The sequence below is a fragment of the Cavia porcellus genome, unplaced genomic scaffold, assembly GCF_034190915.1.
Source record: "Cavia porcellus strain 051 isolate PalLab524CR breed Dunkin Hartley unplaced genomic scaffold, mCavPor4.1 scaffold_21, whole genome shotgun sequence".
In the NCBI taxonomy this organism is placed as follows: domain Eukaryota; kingdom Metazoa; phylum Chordata; class Mammalia; order Rodentia; family Caviidae; genus Cavia; species Cavia porcellus.
In genome coordinates, this window is record NW_026947504.1 from 27,414,688 (window position 1) to 27,440,743 (window position 26,056).

The 26,056-nt window shown below is 34.9% G+C and overlaps 1 protein-coding gene across 1 annotated transcript in view; it reads left to right on the top strand.

Annotated features, from left to right (window-relative positions):
- LOC100722106 (vomeronasal type-2 receptor 116-like) overlaps positions 1 to 25,672 on the top strand; it is a 55,733-nt gene extending 30,061 nt beyond the window's left edge. The window contains exons 2-7 of the mRNA XM_023560411.2: positions 13,719 to 14,007; positions 14,396 to 15,202; positions 15,885 to 16,112; positions 16,455 to 16,578; positions 22,048 to 22,918; positions 25,558 to 25,672. Coding sequence (XP_023416179.1) covers positions 13,719 to 14,007; positions 14,396 to 15,202; positions 15,885 to 16,112; positions 16,455 to 16,578; positions 22,048 to 22,918; positions 25,558 to 25,672 — 2,434 coding nt within the window. The remainder of the gene's footprint in view (positions 1 to 13,718; positions 14,008 to 14,395; positions 15,203 to 15,884; positions 16,113 to 16,454; positions 16,579 to 22,047; positions 22,919 to 25,557) is intronic.
- The last annotated feature ends 384 nt before the right edge of the window (positions 25,673 to 26,056 follow it).

Here is a 26,056-nt window from a genome sequence, read left to right on the forward strand (position 1 = left end):
ATGTTGCTGCCATTCTGGAACCTCATGTGGCCACTGTTGCCATTCTGGAGCATTGTGCTCTGCAGCTTTCCCCTCTGAACAAATTATTTCACTTTTGCAGTTTTGAGCCTGCAAAGGGTGGTGACCCACTGCTTCCTCCAATGCCCCCTGGTCATCTTTCTTATCTCTCTTTTCTTCTCAGCAATCAAAGTATCAGCTCTATCTTTATAATCCACAGCTTTACTGGAGTTCTCCTTCTGGCAAAACCCACAGCATTGTAAATTATGCTGCTAGGCTCCTTGCTCTTGATTTGCAACATAAAGCTGGCTAAAAGCCCCCAACATTATCCATGCCACAGTGGCAACATTCCACTGCCTCAAAATTTCCTTTGGAAGATTAAACAGTCCATTGCCCTTAATCTCAGTCTCAGGCAAAGTCTCTGGGCATAAGCAAAATGCAGACAAACTTTCTGCCAAGCCATGACACATATCATAGGGAGTCCAACAACCAATGCAGTCCTTTCCAGCAAAAACCTCCCAAGCCTGGTCTTTAACATAACACTTTCTATCAGCCTTCTGGTCTCCTGAGCTCTGACCAGAATCTCCTCTACAGAGCATCCTAAGCTGCTCCAGCTCTATGCATCCAGGTGACATATCCAAACCTTTCCAAAGTCCACATACAAGCAATTTCCAAAGCTTCTTGAAAAACATGGTCAGGTGTAGTCACAGCAAAAGACTCCACTCTTGGTACCAAATTCTGTCTTAGTTAATTTTTACTGGTCGCTGAGACAAAATACCTGATGCCTAAAGTTGGGAAAAGAAAGATTTATTTCTTATAGTTTTTGGAGGTTTTAGTCCGTACTCAATTGGCTCCAAGGCAGGGTGGCATGGCAGGGCTGCAGTTCATGGCAGCTGCAAACAGCAGGGCAGAAACCTGCAAGAGAGAGAGACACACACACCTTCTTCCTGCCATTAAATTGTATACTGGATCAACCCTATGTGGGTGCAGCACTGACACCATCAATTTAAGCTCTAGAATATGAACCAATCACAAATGCATAATACAAAGGCATGAGGCCTGGGGGTCATTGACGTAAACCATGAAAATATTCTAGATAGACATAGAAAAAAACCACTAAGCAAGGCAAACAATTAAACAGACTGGAAAGATAAAGAATCAACAGCAGAAAAAAAGCATGTCAAAGATAGACCAATATATACCTGTTATAACCATTAATATAAATGGGCTCAATTCACAATTAAAAGAAAAACACTGGCAGAGTGGATCAAGGAACAACATCCAACCATATGCTGTCTACAAGTAACCCATCTAACACAAAAGGAAACTCATAGACTGAAAGTCAAAGGATGGAAAACAATACTTCATGCAACAGGATCCCACCAAAGAGAATCAGGGGTGGCTATTCTGTTTGCAGACAATGTGCACTTCAAACCAAGAATGATCCAAAGAGATAAAGAAGGTCACTACATACTAGTTAGGGGAAAACTTCAAGAGGAATAGATAACAATATTAAATATAAATGCACCAAATTTGGGAGCACCCAGCTATATGAAACAGAAATAAAAAACCAAATTATCAGTAACACAATTATAACAGGAGACCTTAACATGCCACTGACACAAAGGGACAGATCAACTAGACAGAAAATCATCAAAGAAATAACACCTGAATCACACCTGTGAACAAATGGACTTGATGGACGTATACAGAGTGTTTCACCCAACAACATCAGAATATATGGTCTTCTCAGTATTACATGGGACATTCTCTAAAACAGACCATATACTAGCCCACAGAACATGCTTAAGTAGATGCAAAATAACCGAAATTATCCCATGCATGTTATTAGATCATAGCACAGTGAAATGAGTAATTAATCACAAAAAAACTATAAAAAGTCCACCAACACATGGAAATTGTGTAATACACTCCTGAACAATCAGTGGATCACTGAGGAAATTAAGGAAAAAATTAATCATTATCTACAAGAAAATGCAAATACAAATACTCCCTACCAGAACCCATGGGATACAAAGAAAGTAGTCAGAGGAAAATTTATTGCAGTGAATTCCCATGTCAGGAAAACAGAATGAACACAAATGAACAACCTGATGCTACACCTCAAACAGAAGAGAAAATCAAGCCCAAAGTCAAGAGAAAGGAAGAAATTATACAGAGCAGAATAATGCAATAAAGATTAAGAAAATGATACAAAGAATCAATGAATCAAAGAGTTGGTTCTTTCAAGGGATAAATATAATTGATAAGCCCATAGTCAGAGTTATTTTAAAAAAGGAAAGAAAAGCTCAAACTCATTCCATAAGGAAAGAAAATATGAGATCCCTACAGACCCTCTGGAAATATAGAAGATCATCAATACCTATTTTTAAAATGTCTGCTCTCATAAGTTCGATAACACAGAAGAAATGCACAGATTCCTAGAAACATGTCAATTAACAAAGCTAAATCAAGAAGATGTAAAACTGATGAATAACACAATTTCAATTAATAAAATTGAAAATGTAACTAAATCCTTACCAACAAAGTAAAGCTCAAGTCCAGATGGATTCACTGCAGAATTCTACAAAAATTCAAAAGACTTAATGCTACCACTTTTCAACCTCTTCAATGAAATGGAAAGGGAAGAAATTCTACCTAACTCATTCCTGGAAGCAAATATTACTCTAATACCAAAACCTGAGAAAGACCCAACCAAAAAAGAGAACTACAGACCAATCTCCCTAATGAACATTGAGGCAAAAATTCTTAATAAAATATTGGCAAACAGAATTCAGCAAATCATCAAGAAGATTATATACCATGACCAATTGGTATTCATCCCAGGAACACAGGAACAATTCAACATATGCAAATCAATAAATGTAACCTACTATATCAATAGAGTCAAAAACAAGAATCACATGATTATTTCTATAGATGCAGAAAAAGCTTTTGATAAGGTCCAAAACTTATTCATCATAAGAAGCTTACAGAAAATTGGATAGATGGTCTTTACCTCAATATGATTAAGGCCATCTATGACAAACCAACAGCCAACATCATATTAAATGGACAAAAATTAAAGACTTTACTCTAAAATCAGGAACAAGACAAGCATGTCCTTTATCATTACTACTCAATAGTTCAGGAAATACTACCCAGAGTAGACAAGAGAGAGAAATAAAAGGAGTTAGGGGAGGAAAACAAGTTAAACTATCATTATTTGCACGACATGATACTCTACATAGAAGACCTTCAAAACTCCATTGAAAGAATTCTAGGTAAAATACATTCAGTAATGTAGCTGGATACAATTTCAACACTCAAAAATCAATAGCATTCCTATACACTGACAACAAAATCACTGAGAGAGAAATATGGGAAGCCACACTCTTCACAATAGCATGCAAAAAAGTGAAATACTTAGGAATCAGTCAAGCAAAATAAAAGATCTATTCATTGATAATTATAACACCCTGAAAAGGACATCGATGAGGACCTCAGAAAATGGAAACATATCACTTGTTCATGGATAGGAAGAAAAACATTGTGAAAATTGTCATTCTCTCAAAATTTTTATACAGATTTATCGCAATCCCAATCAAAATACCACTAGCACACCTCACAGATCTGGAGAAATCACTCCTAAAATTCATCTGGAACCAGCAAAATTCTAGAATAGCAAAGATAATTCTAACCAACATGGGCAAGGCAGGGGGCATCAGAATCCCTAACTTGAACTTGTACTACAAGACTACTGTATTAAAATCAGCATGGTACTGGGATAAAAACAGAACTGAAGATCAATGGAAGAGGTTAGAAGATAAAAACACCTTACCTTTGATAAAGGGGCCAAACACACTCACTGCAAGAAAGATAAGAAAGATAGCATATTTAATAAGTGGTGCTGGCAAAATTGACTTTCCATACGCCAAAAACTAAAACTGAATTCATGTCTATCACCATGTACTAAACTAAAGTCTAAATGGATCAAAGATCAAAATATTAAAACAGAAACACTAAATTTGTTGGAAGACAAAGTAGATAGGAATCTTGAAGACATATGGGTAATGAAATAATTCATGAATTAAAGAATTAAAATGCATGGAAAATACTTTCTAGAATCAATAACTGGAATCACATCATATTAAAGAGTTTTTGTGTATCAAAAGAAATCTCCAGTATAGTGAAAATAAAACCCAAAAATTGGGAAAAAATCTTAGTCAACTGTCCCTCAGACAGAGGACTTCTGTCTAGACCTTATAAAGAATTTTAAATAACGAAACCCCCAAAATTCCAAGACCCAGTTGAAAAATGGGCATCTGAGATGACTACTCAGTTCTCAGATGAAGAAATACAAATGGCAAGTAAATACATGAAAAGATGTTCAGCATCATTAGTCATTAGAGAAATTCAAAGAAAAGCCACGCTGAGATTTCATCTCACTCCAGAGAGAACGGCCAGGATAAAGAAAACTACCAACAACAGATGCTGGAGAGGCTGCAGGGAAAAGGAACTCTTCTGTTGGTGGGAGTGCAGATTGGTGAAACCACTTTGGAGATCAGTCTGGAAGTTTCTCAAAATCTGACTTTGGAAGTCTCATTTAACCCAGCTATCCCACTTATGGGAATATTTCCAGAAAAACTGAAAGTATCGTATAGCAGTGATATATATACATCCATGGTTATAGCAGCACAATTTGTAATAGCCAGATCTTGGGAACAACCTAAATGGCCATCAGCTGAGGAACGGATAAAAAAAGATGTGATATTTTTATACAGTGAAGTACTACTCAAATATAAAGAATAATCACAATGAAATATTTTTAAAAAATGGATGCAACTTGAGAATATACTCATAAATGAAATAAATCAAACTCACCTGTGTAAATACCATATAGTCCCCCTAGTTTAAAAAATGGTAAGAGTACATAAAATACAAAATCCTCAATAAACACAGGAAAAGGATAAGAATCTGCTCAAAGGGGAAAAATAATATCTCAGAGAAAAGAGGAAGAAATAAAAACAAAGAGAAAAGAAAAAGTATCTAAAATTATATAACACACTTATGATAGCTAAGATGATTTTTCTAAAGATGCTATAAGTTCTTGGAACAAAACAGTTAACATTCAAAGGATTGCAAATATCATGCACGTTAGTGTCTGGTGATCTGAGGAACCCTTGCACAGCATTATGTAGAAAAACAGCCCTAGTTATGCTTGTACGATCTTGTTTTGAAGGCCTATATTATCAGTGTTTTGGACTCTTGCTATTGTTATTTATTTGTCTTTTTTGTTTTGTGTTTTTGCAGTTATTTGTTTTGTTGTTCCCTTTAATACAGAAAAGATAGGCGTACATGTAGAGACTTATACATGCATAGAACTTCTCCTAAACAGTTTATGAGATTTCATTATATAATGCGTGATGAAATGAACAGCTACTTTAATAAAAAGAGACATTATAGTACCCATTGCTGATTCCGTATCATCATGCTGTGAAATAGAGTAAAGCTGTTATTCTTTGTTCAGAGAGATTTTAGTCTGTTTTCTATTGTTTAATCTCAACATACATAAAGGTATGGACAGCGATTTTGAAGACAATTAGAAATATTATGGCAGCCATTGTTGATTTTCCTATTGTCTGGATTTGAAAGCCTATGCATTTATCACTCTGTTCTGATCAGTTTAATACTATTTTGTTTTGTATGAATTCATTGTGTGTGAAGATATGGACAACTATTTAAAAGAAAACTAGAGACATGCTAGCCAGTGATGATCTCCTGTTGTCTTGCTTTGAAATTTGTGTTACTTATATGGTTTTCTTCTGATCTGTTTTGTTCTGTTTTGTTCTGTTTAGTTTTTCCTGTTTTAAAATAAAATTTTAAAAATCAAGTATGTAGTGACCTTCTTTGTCTCTTTTGATCATATTTGGTTTGAAGTTCATATTTTGTGCAAACAGAACACCTACCCCTTCTATTTTCTTGATTGCTGTTGCATGGAGTATTGTTTTTCATACTTTGAGTTTCAGTTTCTGAGTTTCTTTTTGAGTTAAATGTATTTCTTGAATACAGAATATTGGTGGAGCCTTTTCTTTGAACCATTCTGCAAATCTATTTCTTTTAATTGATGAATTGAGGCCATTTACATTAATGGTTATAACTGATGTGTACTGACTTAACTTTCTCGTTTATTTTCCAGACGATAGTTTCATGCTTTTCTTCCTTTTTCAGTTGTTTGGCCTAACTGGTGAGTTTTTTTTAGCTGTTGTTTTGGGAATTGTGGTCATTTTTATCTTGTGTAGTATGCCTTTTAGTAGTCTTTCTAGAGTTGGTTTGGTGGGCATAAATCTCTTCAGTTGTTCTTAGTCATGGAAATATCTTATTTCTCCATCAATTTTGAAAGAAAGTTTGAAAGGTACATCAATCTGGATAGAAAGGTTTTTTTTTTTTCTTTTAGGCTTGAAACACTTCACCCCAAGTGTGTATTCACTTGAAGATTTGGGTTGAGTTTAAATTAGAAAACACACCAACAATTTTCAGAACAGAGTAACTTTTAAAACTTGTATTTTAACCAATTGGAAATTTTTGAAGACATGTACAGATAGAACTAGACTCAGCAAAGATAAGCAGACAGAAAATTCCTGAAAAATCTAATATCAAGCAATTAAATTGAGACAGTATTAAAGAATATGCCAAATGAAAAATAAACTGATTGATTCACTGCTGAATTTAACAAATACATCAAGTGTGATGTATCTACTATCCTCCTCAAGCTGTTCCAAGAAATTTGAAGTGGTGCAAATATTCCATAGTATTTAACGTTATCCTGCATCATATTGATTCCAAAATTAGATAAAAATTAAACTAAAAAAGAAATTCACATATCTGTCTTCTTAATTAATATAAACATAAATTCATTAGCATGCCATTAGTATGTAGAATCCTGCACATTATCAAATGATCATGTATCATGACTCATACATTCAATCTGAGGTGAAAGTAAGGTTAGACATACACAGATCAATAGACATAATATGTCACATAGAGAGATACATGGTCAAAATCTATGTAATTAGCTCAATAGATGTAGAAAAGGCCTTTGACACAATCCAACACATTTTCATAATAAGAATCCAGAAGGTAATAGGCATAGAAGGATCATTCTTGAATTTACTAAAATTTACTTATGAGAAAACATCATTTTACATTGTATTAAACAGAGAAAAACTAAAAGCATTTTAACTCTAATCTAAACTCATCAACAGACCTAGGATAACCACTGTCAGCATTTTTCTTTAACATAGTATTCAATATGTTAGTCATAGCAATCAGGCAAGAAAAAGAATTAAAATGTATACATACAAAAATAGAATTCAACATAATTATTTTCAAATAACATACCTGATATAGAAGATCCAAAGAATTCCTCCAATAAACTCCTAATTAACAGCAACATTGGCAGTGCAGCAGGATGTTATATCAACATAAAATGAATAATATTTGTACATCAATAAGGAACTCAGAGAGAAAGAAATTTAAAAATGATGCAATTCACAGTCACCTAAAGACAAATGAAATATTGACAAATTAACCTAACAAAGACAGTGAAATTTTTCTACAAAAGAAACTGCAATAGTCTGAAAAATGAGATTGAAGTGAACATCAGAACATGGAAATATGCTTTTGCTGATGGGTAGGCAGAACAATAAAGTTAAAATAATCATATTCTCAAAGATTTTGTACAGATTTAATGCAAGCCAGTCAAAATATCAATAGCACGTATCACAGACAAGGATAAATCGACTCTAAAACTTACATGGAACTAGAGGAGACCTAGTCTATTAAAAAAAAAAAAGTCTTATCAACAAGAGCAACAAGGGTGGGCGTGATACCTGAATTTAAGCTATGATGCAAAAAGGAGTGATAAAGTTGGTTGATACTACAACAGAAACAGATGCATGGATCAGTGGAGTAGAACAGAGGACCAAGGCATTCCAGACACAACTAGCTGATCTTTTACACGGGGCAAAAGCATAGAGTAGAGTTAAAATAATCTATTTAATACATGGTGCTGGGAAAACCAGATATGTTTATGAAAGATTGAAATTTGGCCTATATGTCTCACCAAGTAGTAAACTAGTCAGAATACATCAAAACTCTAAATGATAAAGCAGAAATATTCAACCTACTGGAAGGTAACTAGGCAAAACACTCAAAGTCATAGTTGTAGGAAAAAATTTATTTTTCTTCTATTTGGGAGATTTTAATCATTAATTAAGTTTATTGGTATTGTTTACATATATATAATAATCACATTCATCATACTAAATTTGTAGCTGGACATGCTATGTCTTGATTTTTATTTTTCCTCTGCTGAAAGTGTAAATAAGGAAACAAATGTATAAATGATATCATGAAATAGGAAACAAATTTTCAAGTGGGAAGGGGCACTAGTGAGGGGATGGAGAGAAAGGAAGGAAGGGAAAATTAAAAACATGAGAAAAGGACAGGTTTTCTTAAACAGAAACACAATTGCAGAACAAATAATATTAAGAATCAGAAATGCGAATCCTTTGAGTTGAAAAGTTCCTTCACAACAGAGAAATCATTTCATACATGAAGACACCTCCTATAAAATGGGAAAGCATTTTTGCCAGCAATTTATCTGAGAACAATTATGTGGAATATGTAAAAAATAATTAGATCACCTAAAATGAAAGATCCTATAAAGAAAAGGGCATGTGAAATGAGCAGACACTTCTGAAAGCAAAAAAGGATAAATGGCCAACAAGTATGTGAAAAAATATGCAACATTTCTGGCCATTAGAAAATGCAAATTAAGACAATGCTAAGATTCCATCTTACTCTAGAAAGAATGACAGTCATGGAGAAGTCAGAAAATAAATGCTCATGCAGTTGTGATGTAAAAGGGACTCTCCTACATTGTTGCTGGGTATGTAAAGGAGTAAAACCATGAAGGAAATCAGCATGAAGGTCTTTTAGAGAAGGAAGGGGGAGGTGACAGGGAACAGGATTAGAAAAAGAGGCAAGCTCTGTTACGTACTTGATAACTCCCCAAGATGACTTTAAGCTGCGTGTACTGCAAATGTGTGTTAATAAAACTAAAATAAAAGTTGTAATTTATTTTATCTGTACTGATCACGATTTGGGGGTTTGGTTTCCTGAATTGAGGATAATTATTGGCATTCCACAAATGGAGAAATATTCATGTGAGTTTGTGCAATGACTTTTATGCAGATAAGCATGTGCCACTTAGGGAGTGATGGATGCAATAAACCTGGGTATATGACACTGTCTGATACTCTGGATTGCATGATACACAGATGTTTTTGGCTCTGTACTTCTGCCACCTCATGCCTTTTCAGTGAACACCTAGCCTTGAATTTCTACTGTAATCCATAGATAACATCCTAGATGGCTTATTGACACAGGCTGAGAAGCAAATCTGTCAGAATGGGTGTCCTCTGAGGGGTTAGTAGCAGTGAACTTGGATGAGTCATGGTGCCTCAAGGTGGACAGATGGATGCTCAAATATAATTTCCAACTTGTGTTTTTCACCTGATCACCAGACCTCAGATGCGGAACCCAGGAGGCAAATGGTGGCAAATTCTTCCTGGTTCCTCTGGGAGGTTTTCTGAAAAGAGTCAGGGGCATAAGGGTGTGCCCAATTCTGATTTAAAACAAACGCACATGATGTATGTGTTTATGTGTCTGCAATAGTAAGGCTTCTCCTCATGTAGACAGGACTTTTCTGTCACTCTCTAAGATGCTGCTGTTGGTCATTGTGTTCTTTCTCCTGCAGTACCCTCCCTTAGTGTGTAGTTTTGAAAGCGAACCCTGCCTATATGGGAGGAGTACCAGTGTGTACAAAGAAGGAGATATGATGATTGGGGGACTCTTCTACCTTTTTATTTATATACACTATGGTGAATTTTTTCAACTGAAGCCTCTGAAGGACTCCTTTATAGCACTGTAAGTGTCTTTCTCATGTATTTATTTTCTTTTTTGTCAGGGAAGATAAACTCTAAGCATTTGTGGGTGATTACAATCATATTCATTCTATTGCTCCTCTGTTTTCCCCACTCATGGATGTAAAGTACTGTCCAGGAATAATTTTGAAATTCTTTGCAATCTATCTCATCTTTTGAAACTGGAAAAATAAGTTCTTAATGTCCTTAGCCTTCTCTTTTCAGTGTTAGAAGTTCATCACTCTCTGCCTTATTGTGCTGTCCATGCTGCTTGCCTCAGCCGAGCTGCCACTGCACAGCACATTGATTCATATTCTTAAGAATCAGGGTCTGAGACATTATGTTGAATCCAGTGCCAAGCAGCTGTCTGACTGAGAGTGCAACTGAAATTCTTAATATAGTCGGAGTCATACTGCAGTGGTGGTACTAATGAAAGCATAACATCTTCTGTGGAATTTTTCTGAGTTGTTAATTAGTTTTCAAAAATGGTGATAAGATAAAATTAATAGGACACTTTTCATTACAAAATAGTTTCAGATAATAAGTGGAGAAGAAATTGTAGAAAAATTACATCTTTACAAATTTCAATGTGATGTTGGTTTGCATTGCTCAAATGGTATTGGACAATCAACAAGCATATGCTTTGACATAATAACTCCACAGATTACACATTTTTTTACAAATGGAAAAAACCTTACATTGGAGAATTCTAAAATAATAAGGATTAGAAGGTGTGCAAATTTAATATCACTTAGAAAGAAATGAAATGATAATATTTTCTCATAATGTGATAAGAATGGAAAATATACAACATTCTTTGTGGATTTTTCCTGTCCAATAATAATTAATGTGAACTATTAAGACAGAGTGTGATGTACATTAGTTGATCTCTTTAAAGATTTACATACAAGACAAACAAGCAAAAACAACTATTTTAGATCAAATAAAATTGGAGGTATAATCTACCAAGCATAGTAAGTGACTTTCAAATGAATAAAAGATTTAAAAATCAATTCTTAATTTTTTTTGGATAACAAACATATTCTGTATGCAATACTGGGCCTTCTTATTTTCTTTAGTATTGAATTAAATATCTTGCATGACTACAGAGCACCCACTGTGATTCATAAGCCTCCTGCTAGAGGAGACTTGTACTGCAGATACTCAGTTACTTTCTCATAATGTGCATATCATGGATTTCTGCAGTGTGCCCTGCATAATCCTGAAAACGAGGCAAGAATAAGGAATAGTTAGTGTGTGAGGTTTTCAGCCTCCATATTATTTCTTCTTCACATGCACACATGGGCACGCTCTCTTCTCAGACACTTGACATCAGTCCTGCAGCCAAATATACAGGTAATTACTGGATTTTATACAGAATCAGAGGACTGTAACAGATTCATTGTGTCCCTGTGTGGGACGGGATGCTACTGACACAATGACTGACTGGGTTTTATCAAATGGTGAAGCTGTATGTCCTCCTGTAATTGCAAGCAATGATGGCAGGGGAGGAAATATGGATCTTTCACTTTCACAGGTGGCATCTGTATCTTTCTCATATTTATCATCATGTCCCAATGCCAGATGATACTTTGGTTGCTGGACACTTTTCCCCATAATGTTATGGCTTTTGACACAAGGTCTTTTTATATTACCTGAGTGTAATATCCCCTCTACTCAGTCTCTGGAGCAACTTGCAGTACAGGCAGGTCATATTTTACATGCGAGTGTGCTTTCAAATTCTATTATCTGTTTTCCTTGCTGACGTGACATTCCATGGGCTTTAATTCTGCTATATGCTGTGGAATTTTTTTTTCAGACAGTGAAAGTGTGGCAGGAGTATGGAGTGGGTGGATCAAAGAACCCTACTGTCAAGTCGTTGAAACCTTTTAAAAAATAACCATTGCATTTTTTGAGACTAGTATTTTATTTAATAAGGACACAACTTTTCATGTTCGGGCTGACTTACATACCCACTGGGAAGAAGTACTAAGGGAAACATGAGACAATTTTTAGTTTTACTAAAACCATAAACATTTTGAAAACAAATTTTGAAAGAAAAGTACATATATTTTCCTCTGCATATCTATAATGTATTGCAAAAATAAGTTTAATATTTTACAGGAGGAGATGGTCTGTGTATCCAGAAATGCCATGGCTCTAATAACTAAAATAGTCAAAATCATATATTAGGCCTTTCTGAACCCATGTATATGTACTACATTTGGAGTTGGATGTACTGTTTCCATGGTGTTGTAAACCATGTTTCTTGCACATCATATTTTGACATTTATATCATGTTTCAAGATAATTTATGTACATTCATTATATGTCCTGTAAAATCGATAAAATTCACCTTTTCACACAATTTGTAACTTCCTAAATTTCTAAGTGGATTCTTCTCTCATGTCTTTAAAATAAGGAAGTTTATAGATAAATTTTTGATAGCTATTAGGATGCAGTATGGAAATATACATATGCACATTGTCTGATTAAAGCAAGTGAATGCTGAGAAGTAAATTGACTGGGCTCAAACCTATGTATATTTTAAAAACTTTACTTTTAGTATCAAATGATGAACTGCAAATATAATGTACATTTTTTCAGATGGTGCAGGCAAATATTATTTCCTTAATATTTACTTTTAGCAACTGCCCAAATGGATCTTTGTAAAACACATGATGTTGCTTTATTGATGTTATGTTTTAATAATTCAATTGATTATTTTTCATGTATTTTCTTAAAATATTGAATTTTATAGCTTCTTCTGTCATATATATATATATATATATATATATATATATATATATATATGTCTTGCCTTTGCACTACTTCAACCATTACCATGTCAGTTTTCCCAGCATAATTTATTGAATATGCTATCTTTCTTCTAATGAAGAGATTTAATCCATGTCAAAGATAACATGGGTAAGTGTACCTAGGGTTGTTTCTGTATGTTCTCTTCTGTTTCATTGAACTACAAGTCAGGTTTTGCCAATAACACGCTGTTTTTAATCACATACATTTTTAGTATAATGTAAGTCTAGGACTGGAATACCTCCTGAATTGACTTTGTTGCTCAGGTGCATTACTTTGCTGAGGCAGAGGGTTAGGTAACATAATTTCAGACTTTTGTTGGACCATATTCACCCCCAATCAAATTTCTTATTGTTTCACAGATGTTTCCTTCAATATCATTTTCCCCCTTTCTGTTGTTATTTCTATTTCTATGTGTATCACTGATAGAATATGAACTGTTAACTATAAAATCTAACACAGCATCGGAACTTATTCTCCCAAAGATGGAATTAATTTCCTGGTTGTATAACCATAGTTAGGATATCACCAGAGTTTTTCCTGCTATATAAAAATAGACATCATCAACATAGTGATTAAAACAATAACTATAGATGTCAAAGTTTTGGCTCACAAAATGCAAAATCATAAGCTTTTTAGCTTACCAGTTGGCCAATGTATACTCCTATAGCAGAAAGATGAAACAATTGTCCTGAAATTAAGACAGTTACTTCATTTATTAGAAATCCTTCCTCTGGTTCTCATCTAGCCCTAAGTACATTCCCATAACAAGACCACTAATACTGTCACATTTATGCCTCGGTTTGTAAAACATGAATTTAAGGGAGGAAGTTGAACATTCAATTCGTAAATGCTATGGTACTGGTTTGCAGTAGATTAAGTTTTTACAATAAAGACCTCTATACCTCTATGCAGGCACACGCCTAACAGCTACCAGAACGTTCTAGCCTTCCTATTTGCCATTGAACAAATCAACAAGAATCCTCATCTTTTACCCAACATATCTCTGGGATACGAGTTCCATAACTTCCCTTACAGCCACTGGAAGATGCTGGAGAGTTCCCTCATTTTTCACACAGGACAGAGTGACATCCCTAATTACTCCTGTAGGAGAAAAAACAAGTCTGTAGCAGTGCTAACAGGAACATCATGGGCAGCTTCTGCTCAAGTTGGAACTCTGCTAGAGCTCTACAAATTTCCACAGGTGAGGATTAGTAAGATTAGGAAAAATAAAACCAAGTCTTGGATGGGGACATTCTGAGATGATTAAATAGGGTGGAAGAAGGATCCTGGTTAAAATGCATCTTAACCACTGTGAAATTTCAATTTATAAGTTCAGAGAGACTTAGTGATTTGCTCAGAAGCTTTTTTGTCTACAGAAAAACGGGGAGAAAGAAGCAAAAATTCTTCCTAAAAATTTGTGCTTCATAGTTGATGTCTAGAAAGCTTCAGTGAAGTGAGATGAAAAGAAAGACTGGATGAATAGTATCTCCTTCAATGCCGTCCTGCCGTTATATAGTATTCTCCAGGTTTGAGCTCATGCTTTGTCAACACTTTCCATTTATATTCCTTCCAATTTTCTTTCCTTTTAGGTAACATTTGGGTCTTTTGATCCTGTGCTAGGAGACAATGGACAGTTTCCTTCTATCTATCAGGCAGCCCCTAAGGACACATCTCTGGTCCTTGCCATGGTTTCCTTATTGCTTCATTTCAGATGGACATGGGTAGAACTGGTCATTATGGAAGGTCATAAAGGACTTCAGTTCCTCTCAGATGTGACAGGGGAGATGGACAGAAACAAAATCTGTGTAGCATTTGTGAAAATGGTCTCAACTCATCTTGTATCATATATGGCAGCTGCAAAGGAACACATTATTTTGACCAAGGAAACATCACAAGTGAATGTGGTGATCATTTACTATGACACTGATTTCCTAAATGATGTGAACCATTACATAGAGCAGAACTTATTAACAGAAAAAGTCTGGGTGACAAACTCACAGTGGCATGCTGGCATGACTGGGAAAAGTTTCATCCTCAATTCATTCCATGGGACTCTCATTTTTTCTAACCATCGTGAAGAAATTTCTGATTTCAAAATGTTTGTGCAAGAAGTTAACCCTTCTAAATACCCAGATGACTTTTACCTCACTAGATTTTGGTTCAACAATTTCCACTGCTCATTCTCTGATGCCGACTGTTCCCTGAAGGACTGCTCACCCAATGCCTCACTGGTGCAGTTGCCTGCAAGTCATTTTGACACAACTATGACCGATTGGAGCCACAATGTACACAATGCTGTGTATGCGGTGGCCCATGCCCTCCATGAGATGCTTCTTCAACAAGCTCAAATGTCATTGATGGAAAACAAGAAAGTGACAGTGTTTTCCCCATGGCAGGTAAATTACTTTTTTAAATGGCATGCAATGTAATCTAGGTGTGTGAGAAGTTTAGAAGACATCCAAAAGTACAAATGATTCCATACTAGGTCATTGTTAAGGAAGTAAATCTTGAGCTTTGTAGGAGTGTTCACTTAACAAGAAAGCACTGTCATCCAAAAAATCAATAGAAGACCAGATCATTGCTTTTCTCTTAAGCACGAATGTGTCCACTCAGATAATATATTTATTATACAAAACTAAATATTTTTCATAAGCTACTTAGTATAAAAGAACTCTTTGTATTATTGAATTTATGTAGTGTTAAACTCTATATTAAATATATAATCTTGAATTTTTCACTTCATGCTGCAGGGTTATTTGCTTCTGAAATCTTCATTTTGCAACTACAAGCTGTGGGAACATGAGAGTTAAAAATAATAAAATATCTTAGACTATTTTCTAACTTGCATGAAAATTTTATTTAAGTTAGTTTGGATACAATTTTTCTCCTGAGATTTATCGATTTTTTAGGAAAAATGAGATATTTTGCTTCAATGATACTTCATTTATTCTACTTTATTAAATGCCAGTGACCATGTTGCATTATGTAATAAAAATTAAAAATAATTAGAAGGTTTCCCTAGTTCATTTGTGTCTTAGTCATGAAGTCCTGTTCAGCAGAGGATGATGTCTCTTTTAGCTCAACCCAATTTTGAAGAACATTCAGTTTAAGAATCCTGCTGGAGACCAAGTGAATTTGAATGACAGAAGCAAAGTGGATGTACAGTATGACATTCTAAATTTTTGGAATTTTCCAGAAGGCCTTAGACTTAAGGTCAAATTGGGAACATTTACCCCACATGTGCCACAAGGCCAACGACTGTCTTTATCTGATGATATGATTGAGTGGGCCACAGGAATTACAGAGGTACATTCAATATAACTATAAAGCACTTCAGTAACAATAAATAACCAAAATATTGCTGTGGATTTTGTATACCAAATTTTATGTAATGGGAAACAATGGCATTTAAATATCTCAATTTCAATTTTATCAATTTTCTCATTGATTATTAGCTTTCCAATGAGTTGGAAAGGAGCATATTTGTTTAATTATATTTTTTAAATGTTTATAAATTTTATGATGTTAAATATGGCACTCATGCATTCATACGTGTAATATTATTTATGTATACAAATTGTTTTTCTTTCCAGTTCTAAAAGATTGATACATTTTTAAGAACTCAGCAACTTGTATTTTTTTCCTTAGATGCCCCGCTCTGTGTGCAGTGAGAGTTGTCAACATGGATTCAGGAAAACCTCTCAGGAAGGAAAACCTGCCTGTTGTTTTGATTGCACCCCTTGCCCAGAGAATGAGATCACCAATGACACTGGTAAGAGTGTGTCTTAGGGAGACATTCTTCATGTTCATTTCATATTTACCCCAGAAAATAGAAAAAGGACTTCCAAAGGATAGTGATGATAAAATTCCTTCTTCTGGCAGGTGGAAATTTATTTGTGCAACTCAGCACATCCTCTGTCCCTTCCTTTGTATGTACTCATAGACTCATTTTTTTCCTTTTTTTGTACTTCTTTTTTCTTCTGACATTGGTAAGGGTAGGGCCAACTGGTTCCCTCATGCTTAACCATATTTCCATATCTTTTGTTATTATTGTGATTTTTTTGGAGACAGATCGTGCAACTTTTCACCAGTCTGTCTCAAATTACTGTGTAGCTGAAATTACAGGCACACGAAATACTCTGAAAATATTCTGAGTTGCTTTTATAGACCTAATGAAAATAGTATTTTTACGTGAGAATGCTTCTCCCACCCTACCACCTGAGTTCCATCTCCAATAAAGCTTAACACTAGTATTGTTAAACAACAGCTATGCACATGATTGAAACCTCATTAAATTGGAGATGAAGATCCAGAATATTCTTACTTTTCAGGATCTAGCACTGAACTTGGTAGAAAGCAGGTGCTCAGAGAGACTGTGCTTTACTTGAGATAGAGATAGATGTTTAGTGTGATACATACCTGGAGTACACTATGACATCAGTTACTAGCATGTTATCTCTGCTGTACCATAAGTCACGCGTCAGTAGAGGAAATAACATAATCCTGAATCACAGTTTGTGCCACAGAGTTGCTGAATATTATGCATTCAGTCTAAGAGATTTAATGAGTGATGGGATCTATGTTTTTAGGAGAATGTCAGAGGCATTTTCACAGAGGGATCCCGCCCCCGCCTCCTGCCTCATTTGTGTGGCTTTGGTCTATCTCTCTTTGTGTTGTTTGCTTCCCTGGGATGAACAGCTGACTATGACCTTTAGCCCAATGACTATGTACTGAAAATCGGACCACAAGAAATTCTCTTGTTCTATGTTCTCCATGTAAGGTGTTTTGTAGCAGAGATGAGAAATTGACTCATTCATTTTTATACCAAGAAGAAGTAAGGTGACATAAATTCTTGTTTAGAATTAGCAGAAGTGTCTCAAATGACTGATTCCCACTTGTATGTTATTCAAAAGGCTAAAAATGAAATTCTGTGTCCTTAAAACACAGATAACATTAGGGTGAGAATAGAGACAGTGTACAGAAAAGTTACCAAATCGCACAACTAAAGAATTTTGAATGACTTTGGAAACAGTTGACATGACGAAAAACCATGACATGGTAGACTCACCTTTATAGATGATATTTTCTAATACATTTTAACAGCTGACATGAGATTTTATTTTGCAATCTATTTAGTATGCTTTCAAATTTGGTTTGAAGTATTTCAAGACTGATCATGTCACTTATTTTAACTTGTATATGTATTCTCTATGGCGTTTCAGAGTGTGATACAATTCCATTAAGTTGTTTACACTTCTGGTTTCTGAATAACAATTTTCAAAAATTTAATTTCTCATACAATAATTTAAGATACAAATTAACAAGCACCTGTATTTGAGTGACTTATCAAATATGAAAGCTGAAGCAAAAAAATTTATGACAATTGCATATATCATATTATACTTATGTGCTGCTATGAATATTCAGTTATTAAAAAACAAATTCTGCATTGGAAATATTTTAAAAAATTAGGTAATAAACAGAAAATTGAAACAAAAAATGCAAGTTGAGAAACAAAGTAAAAGAAATTCTTAAGAAATTAAAACACAAAAAACTCAAGAGAACCAAAGTTGATTATGGTAAAAAAAAATTGACAATAATGAATATATTAGAAGAAGCTGACAAAGACACATTTCAATAACAATAGTATCATAATGAAAAATTTTGTTATTTCTTCAGATCTGTGGAAATTTTCCTTATGAACATGTAGTGTATAGTTCACTGTTCTACACCAATCTATTTGAATGTTTACGTGAAACTCAACAACAATAGCTAGACAGCTGTAAGAAAAAATAAAACAAATTGACCAAACCCTACTAACAAATATGGATTCTTAGTTTCATATTTTCCCTAAATATTTATATGGATTAAGTATTAAAAGAAGTTCTCTCTAACCTACTCCCAGCTATATCATCCATAGTATATGCATGAAGGAATTGGTCAGCATTCTACTCACATACTTTCGTGTGTATGTTTATTGGACACAATGCATAGCAGCCAATATACTGAGTATCCCTAAGATGCCATTAGAAAGTGAATAAAGACATTCATTGTATATGAATCAATGTAATCATTCATAAAATAAATGCAATTATGACATTTTCAGAACAATAACAAAATTGGAGATAATCATAAAAAATGAAATAAGCCAGATTCATAACAATAGCTAGACAGCTGTAAGAAAAAATAAAACAAATTGACCAAACCCTACTAACAAATATGGATTCTTAGTTTCATATTTTCCCTAAATATTTATATGGATTAAGTATTAAAAGAAGTTCTCTCTAACCTACTCCCAGCTATATCATCCATAGTATATGCATGAAGGAATTGGTCAGCATTCTACTCACATACTTTCGTGTGTATGTTTATTGGACACAATGCATAGCAGCCAATATACTGAGTATCCCTAAGATGCCATTAGAAAGTGAATAAAGACATTCATTGTATATGAATCAATGTAATCATTCATAAAATAAATGCAATTATGACATTTTCAGAACAATAACAAAATTGGAGATAATCATAAAAAATGAAATAAGCCAGATTCATAACAATAGCTAGACAGCTGTAAGAAAAAATAAAACAAATTGACCAAACCCTACTAACAAATATGGATTCTTAGTTTCATATTTTCCCTAAATATTTATATGGATTAAGTATTAAAAGAAGTTCTCTCTAACCTACTCCCAGCTATATCATCCATAGTATATGCATGAAGGAATTGGTCAGCATTCTACTCACATACTTTCGTGTGTATGTTTATTGGACACAATGCATAGCAGCCAATATACTGAGTATCCCTAAGATGCCATTAGAAAGTGAATAAAGACATTTATTGTATATGAATCAATGTAATCATTCATAAAATAAATGCAATTATGACATTTTCAGAACAATAACAAAATTGGAGATAATCATAAAAAATGAAATAAGCCAGATTCATGCAGTGAAGTATCACAAATCCTCCATGATATATGGGATCAACAAGGATGATATAAAGTGGAAGGGAGACTGTTACTAGAGAAGGGGAAGGGACTAGGTGGGAGGGGTATAAGGGAAGGAAGGGGGGGAAACATATTTATATAGAAAATATTACAATGAAACTTATTAGTTCATAAAATTAATAGGTACTAATAAAATACAATAAAAATAAATGTTGTCAGGATTCAAAACTGAAAAAGATATACCAGTGGCGAAATTTCAATGCTTAAAGCATCATGCCAATGCTGATTTACTAAAACTCATTCAGAAAAATGAAAAAGTAACACTATCAGTTAAGTTCAGAGGACATACCTAGGATAAAACATAGGAGTTCTACAGACTACTACCATCATAAAGAAGGAAAAACTTAACTCATTTGGGAGAAAATTGATGTACCTTGAGGCCATCATGTAAAGTTAAGTATATCTCACCCATGAGTGGAAACATTGCATAGTATATCTCATTTGAAAAACTCAACATGTAAAAATATAATGAAAAGTAACAAAGAGGAAAAAGGAAAGGGAGATAAAGTTACTGTAATACAGAATGGACAGTTTATTAAAAAATATTGACTTAGTATAATTATCTTATAAGTTTTATATGTCTTTTGTCCTATGAGTCTTGTGTTAATCTGTATATATAGCAATAAAATGTACAAGGATTTATAAGAAAAATAAATGAATTAGAAGCTGGCACAATAAATGACAATAGAGAAAGAGAAAAAGAATTATGATGTGTTGTGTACATGTACCAATTCCCTGCAATGAATGGACTCATTATGTACTGAAAACATGAACACATTAGTATTTTTTAAAAAGAGAGAGAGAGGCTACACTATGTTACTGCCAGCAAACAATGTCATCACAAGAAGCTAAGTTTACATATCACTTTCCTTTGGAAATGAAATTGACACATTCTATTCTAAATTCACACATATTTTAAATAGGGAATCCATGGCCAAATTCAGTCTATTAAATATAATTTAGTATTGTATGTCTTTAAAAATTAGAAATGCTATCAGTGAATGAAGGAAATATAATAACATTGAAATCCTTTCCATGAATGATAAATAAGAAAAAGCAACATTTATTAAGTTAAGGGTAGGAAGAAACTTCATACATTCTACAAATGACGTTTATACAACCCTAAAGTAAACTACACATTTTGGAGTTAAATTCTGAAAGCAAGTGTCACAGTAGAATACTCCTTATGACTCCTACCAGATATGCTACATGTCCCTGTTGGTACAAAACACTCAGAAAAACATATAAAACCAATCAAGTATGGGAAAGAAGAATATATCCAGGATAAATTTATACAGTATTTGTTTGTAAATGTAAAGCACACAGAAATTAATAATTGAATCCGTGGTTGTGGGACATAAATTGAAAAGTAATCTATTGCTGTACATGAGTCATTACCCTTCCCAAGATGATATTACACAAATTCACACTTATGAAATCTTAAAGCATTAGTGATATACTTATAACATTTATAGGTATTCTGAAAGTACAGCATACTCTCCTGTATGAGTCCAAAGAATTTCAAGTAATAAAGCTGAAATAATTGAAGAAAGCATGTTCCTGGATAGAAGTGGTCAACAATGGGAGGATTTATCATTTTACAATTTGCCCTATATAAAACTATGTAATTGTTACACAAACTGCAATGTGATGTTTCAAGAAAGCTTCAGACTTTCATGGAGTGGAGGAAATATCCTACTGGGCAGTGTGCAAATCTCAGATTATTTGGGTTTGTCAAGTGGTTATTCATGGAACAAATCTGTAAAGCAGGAATTTACAGAGATTAGTTACAGATAGGTACATAATTTATTTTTCTATGAAAATATAGAACTGTAAAGGGGAACAATGCTTGAGAAACACTGTAAATATAACATTTCTTTGCTCATTGTCTAGAAAATTAAATGAGAACCTGGGCCTGTTGATGCAGACCTAGAATACAGGCACTCCAGGAGGGTGACACAAAAGGGTTACAAACTTGAGGGCAGCTTGGACAACACTGTGATTAAGATTATTTCAAAATATAAAAACTTTTGAAGGGAGAGTTGATGTAACTCAGTTCATTTTTTCATTCAAGATTCTTGTCTAGAAATAGAAAAAAAGTTCTTTTAAATGAAAAGAAACAGAATCAAAAGAACACAATTTTTCTTAGGAAGACCTATGAAATTCTATGAACAGTTGGGTGAATGGTGAAAACTAATAAACTTCAGCTAATGACAATTTGAATTTCTCAGCAGATATGGAGCACTGTGTGAAGTGCCCTGATGACAAGTATGCCACAATACAGAAAGACCACTGCCTCCAAAAGTCTGTGACTTTCCTGGCTCATGAAGACCTCATAGGGAAGATGCTGGCTGGCACAGCCCTGAGTCTTACTGTTCTCACAGGTGCTGTCCTTGGTCTTTTTGTAAAGCATCAAGACACTCCTATTGTCAAGGCTAATAACAGAGCTCTCAGCTACACCTTGCTCATTTCCCTCACCTTCTGTTTCCTCTGCTCGTTACTGTTCATTGGCCGTCCCAACTCAGCCACCTGCATCCTGCAGCAGATCACTTTTGCAGTTGTTTTCACTGTGGTGGTTTCCACTGTCTTGGCCAAAACCATTACTGTGGTGCTGGCCTTTAAGATCACTGCTACAGGCAGAAGCATGAGGCAGTTGCTGATATCCAGGGCACCAAACTACATCATCCCCATCTGCACCCTGGTCCAACTCACTCTATGTGGAGTGTGGATGGGGACAAACCCACCATACATTGACAAAGATGCACACTCTGAACATGGTCACATCATCATCCTGTGCAACAAGGGTTCCCTCACAGCCTTCTACTGTGTCCTGGGATACCTGGGCTCCCTGGCCCTGCTCAGCTTCACTGTGGCATTCCTGGCCAGGAACCTGCCTGACACCTTCAATGAAGCCAAGTTCCTAACGTTCAGCATGCTCATGTTCTGCAGTATGTGGCTCACCTTCCTCCCCGTGTACCACAGCAGCAAGGGGAAGGTGATGGTGGCCATGGAGGTCTTCTCCATCTTGGTCTCTGGAGCAGGGCTTCTGGGCTGCATCTTTGTCCCTAAGTGCTACATTATTTTGTTAAGACCAGAAAGAAATTCTCTGCATCACTTCAGAGATAAAACACATTCCAGTAAATAAGAAACCTTCCTAGTTAAAAAAAATATCATTTGTAAAGCACAGTGCTTCCAGGAAAAATCTCCAACAGTTTTATGAGTTAGTTATTAGATTAAAACATGGGTTTACATCAGTAAACAAATTACTTTTACTTTTTCCTATAATACTCTTAATCTTAACAACTATAAAAGTCATCTTTTGAGTTTGCATATTAGTCTGGAAATTTCTTATTCTACAATTTAAATAAATCTTTTTGTGTTTGCCTATTTTACTTAATTTTACCTTGTGTTCCACTTGTCTTTTTCAATCATTTTTATTATGATCAGTTTTTTCCATATCATTGAATTTCACAATTTTTCAATGTATCCTATGTTTTTTTCTCTTTAAGACATGTGTCCTTTAAATATGCTGATTAAACTTTATTTTGATATTTGGTTTTCATTTCCTTTCTAACAAATCCCTTTTAGCATTTGGGATACGAAAGGCTCTTGCATTTCAAATGACAATGAACTGATTTTTTGTGTTAAATTCAGCAAAATTCCGGAGTGAATTTATAGCAGTACTTGTTGAGATCTTTCTATTTATCTTCTTTAAATTTCATTTTCTAATGTAAGACTTGTGTCGACATGTCTTTCTCTTGGTTCTTATTTATTATTATTCACAATCTATTTTTAGTGATATTTACACCTGAGTTGGTTTTAGAACTTATCATTAATGCAGAAAGGATTTTGCCTAAAGTATTTTAATGCACTCAATGTTTTTTAAAGAAGGAGATACTTGTTGAATCACATAATCAAAAGTTTTGCTCCATACTTGTGTTTTCGAGTCTGTTTTTTATGCATACGATTTGTTATTCTTCATTTGTCCTCTATCTCTCGTTTCTCTGAGATTTTCATTACACTGCCTACATGGTGTTTTGTTAAAAGATGATATGATGCTTCCTGTGAATTCTGAAGAATGTTCAACAATTCATTGTAAACGTATTTCTTACCTAGTAATAATTTTTCACCACTTTAGAAAGTAAATTTAGAAAGTTTATTAATACTTAACATTGATTACCAAATATAATAACTTAATTGTACACATTTTGCTGTGTTCAGAATGTTTTTTTTTAACACAGTATTTTGCATGTTTGAATTTAATGTTTCCATATATTGTTAGTGAATTGATGAATAGTATTTGTTAATAGTTCCATTCTTATTGCAGTTTTTAATTTTCATACACACTCAAAATAACTTCTGAAATGGAAGGAGGAACTAGATGAAATCATTGAATCATTTCGTGATTCCTTGTAGTTTTAAGAGAACGTTGCTTTCAGGATTGCTAGCTGAAATTTTATCTTCAAGACATCAAAGTCTATCTTCAGTATCTTTCAAGCAGTTTTACCAGATTTTGTCTGACTTTTTAATTTCCTGGATATCTCTTTGAATCTGTTTCATGCATTATAAACCTTTCCTATATTGTTCATTCAAGGATTATATGATTTTCCTATGTTTCTATTTTTAATCTATGTCTTCTTTAAGGTATGCTCAGTAACTATTTCATTATGTTTAATTTCTTTTTTTACCTAACACATTATTTCTGACCTCATTACATTTATAGCCTCATGAAATTATTTCTTTACTTCACTTGCTATCCTTTTGGATATTTCATTAATGTGACTTCTATTTTCTTTGATAACTATATCCCCCAGAGTTGGTCTGTGTGAGTTAGAGGTCTGAGAGTGCCTTTTGCTCCTTTATACTTAAATTCTCCTAGGTTCATCCCAAAAAGCTAGTTGTGGTGTCCCAGGCACTTTCCAAGTTTGTTGCTGTTCTGCTGTGTAGGGGAATGGGATAGGATTCTCATCCTATCCCATCTCAGGGAACTGGATTTCTCTGAACATAAGTTCCACAGGAGTTATCAAAGTGTGGGACAGGCTTTTCCAGACACATACAGCTAGACTGAGGCTTCCCAAATGGCCAGGGATGTGTGATGACAGGGTTGTTCCTTCTATCAGTCTTTATGTCTACACTGGGACTCCCCTGATGGTAGAAACACACAAGAGTTGTATCTCTGGTTGCTAGCTGCACAAAGGAATCAAGCATCTCCAGTGGCAACTTGCAGGCACTGGGAATATCTGGCTGCATCTCCTTGCCCTTATTGGCTGTATTCATGAAGCAAGCCTTCCACTGGTGGTGGCTAGTGTGCAAGGGTGGGTCTGATTGTATATCCCTGCCTGTGCAGGGTGACTGTAGGAAGCAAGTCTTCACACAAGAATGAATCTGGTTGTCTGTCTTTGGCCATGCTGGCTGTCTTCAGGAAGTAAGCCTTCTTATGATTGCCACAGGATCAGAGGGTTGTATATGGCTGTGTCTCCATGTGCACTGGCAGCCCATAAGAAGCCTGTTTAATGGTCTTCATCTGCCACATCTCGAACTTCCTGCCACAGTTCATCATTTTCTTGAGGAGACAGAGTGGAAGTAAGAATAAGATACAGATCACTGTAGGTTAAATCATAGAATTAAATTAAAAAGTAAATGCTGATGTATTTATAAGGGTCAGCAGTGAAACCCACACAGTAGGACATATGAGAAAGTTCAGCAATAAAGAAATCATCATACATATGGAATAAGCCTTCAGTGCCAGCCACATTGGAAAGGGGAAGCAGTGGGTGTGGGGAATGCCAGGACAAAGGAGGTTGGGAAGGTGGTGACAGAAGGGAGGGAATCACAGGAAGGCAGTGGGAAGGAGGATGAAGAATACAGTACAGGGAGGAGTGAGAAGATGGCAGAGGGTGGAAGGAGGAAGAAGATGAGGGAGAGGCAGAGAAATGACAAGATGGCTGCAGATGAGAGGGGCAACAAGACGGTGGCAGATAAGGAGAAGAATAAGGCAGAGATAAGGAGGGGTAACAAGATGGTGGAGGGCGGGTGGTACCAGTACTGCTATAGTGTGCTGGAGGAGAAAATGGTGATAGTGGAGTAGAGATCAAAGGAGGATGTGGGGAGAAAAACAGAGGAAAAGATAGAGAAGATGGAGGTGGTACAGACTGTGACAAAAGAGAATGGGAAGATTCTTGTGGGTGGCAGAGTGAGAATGGAATGTAAATCATCTATAGGGTCAGTGAGGTTTTTGGGTGT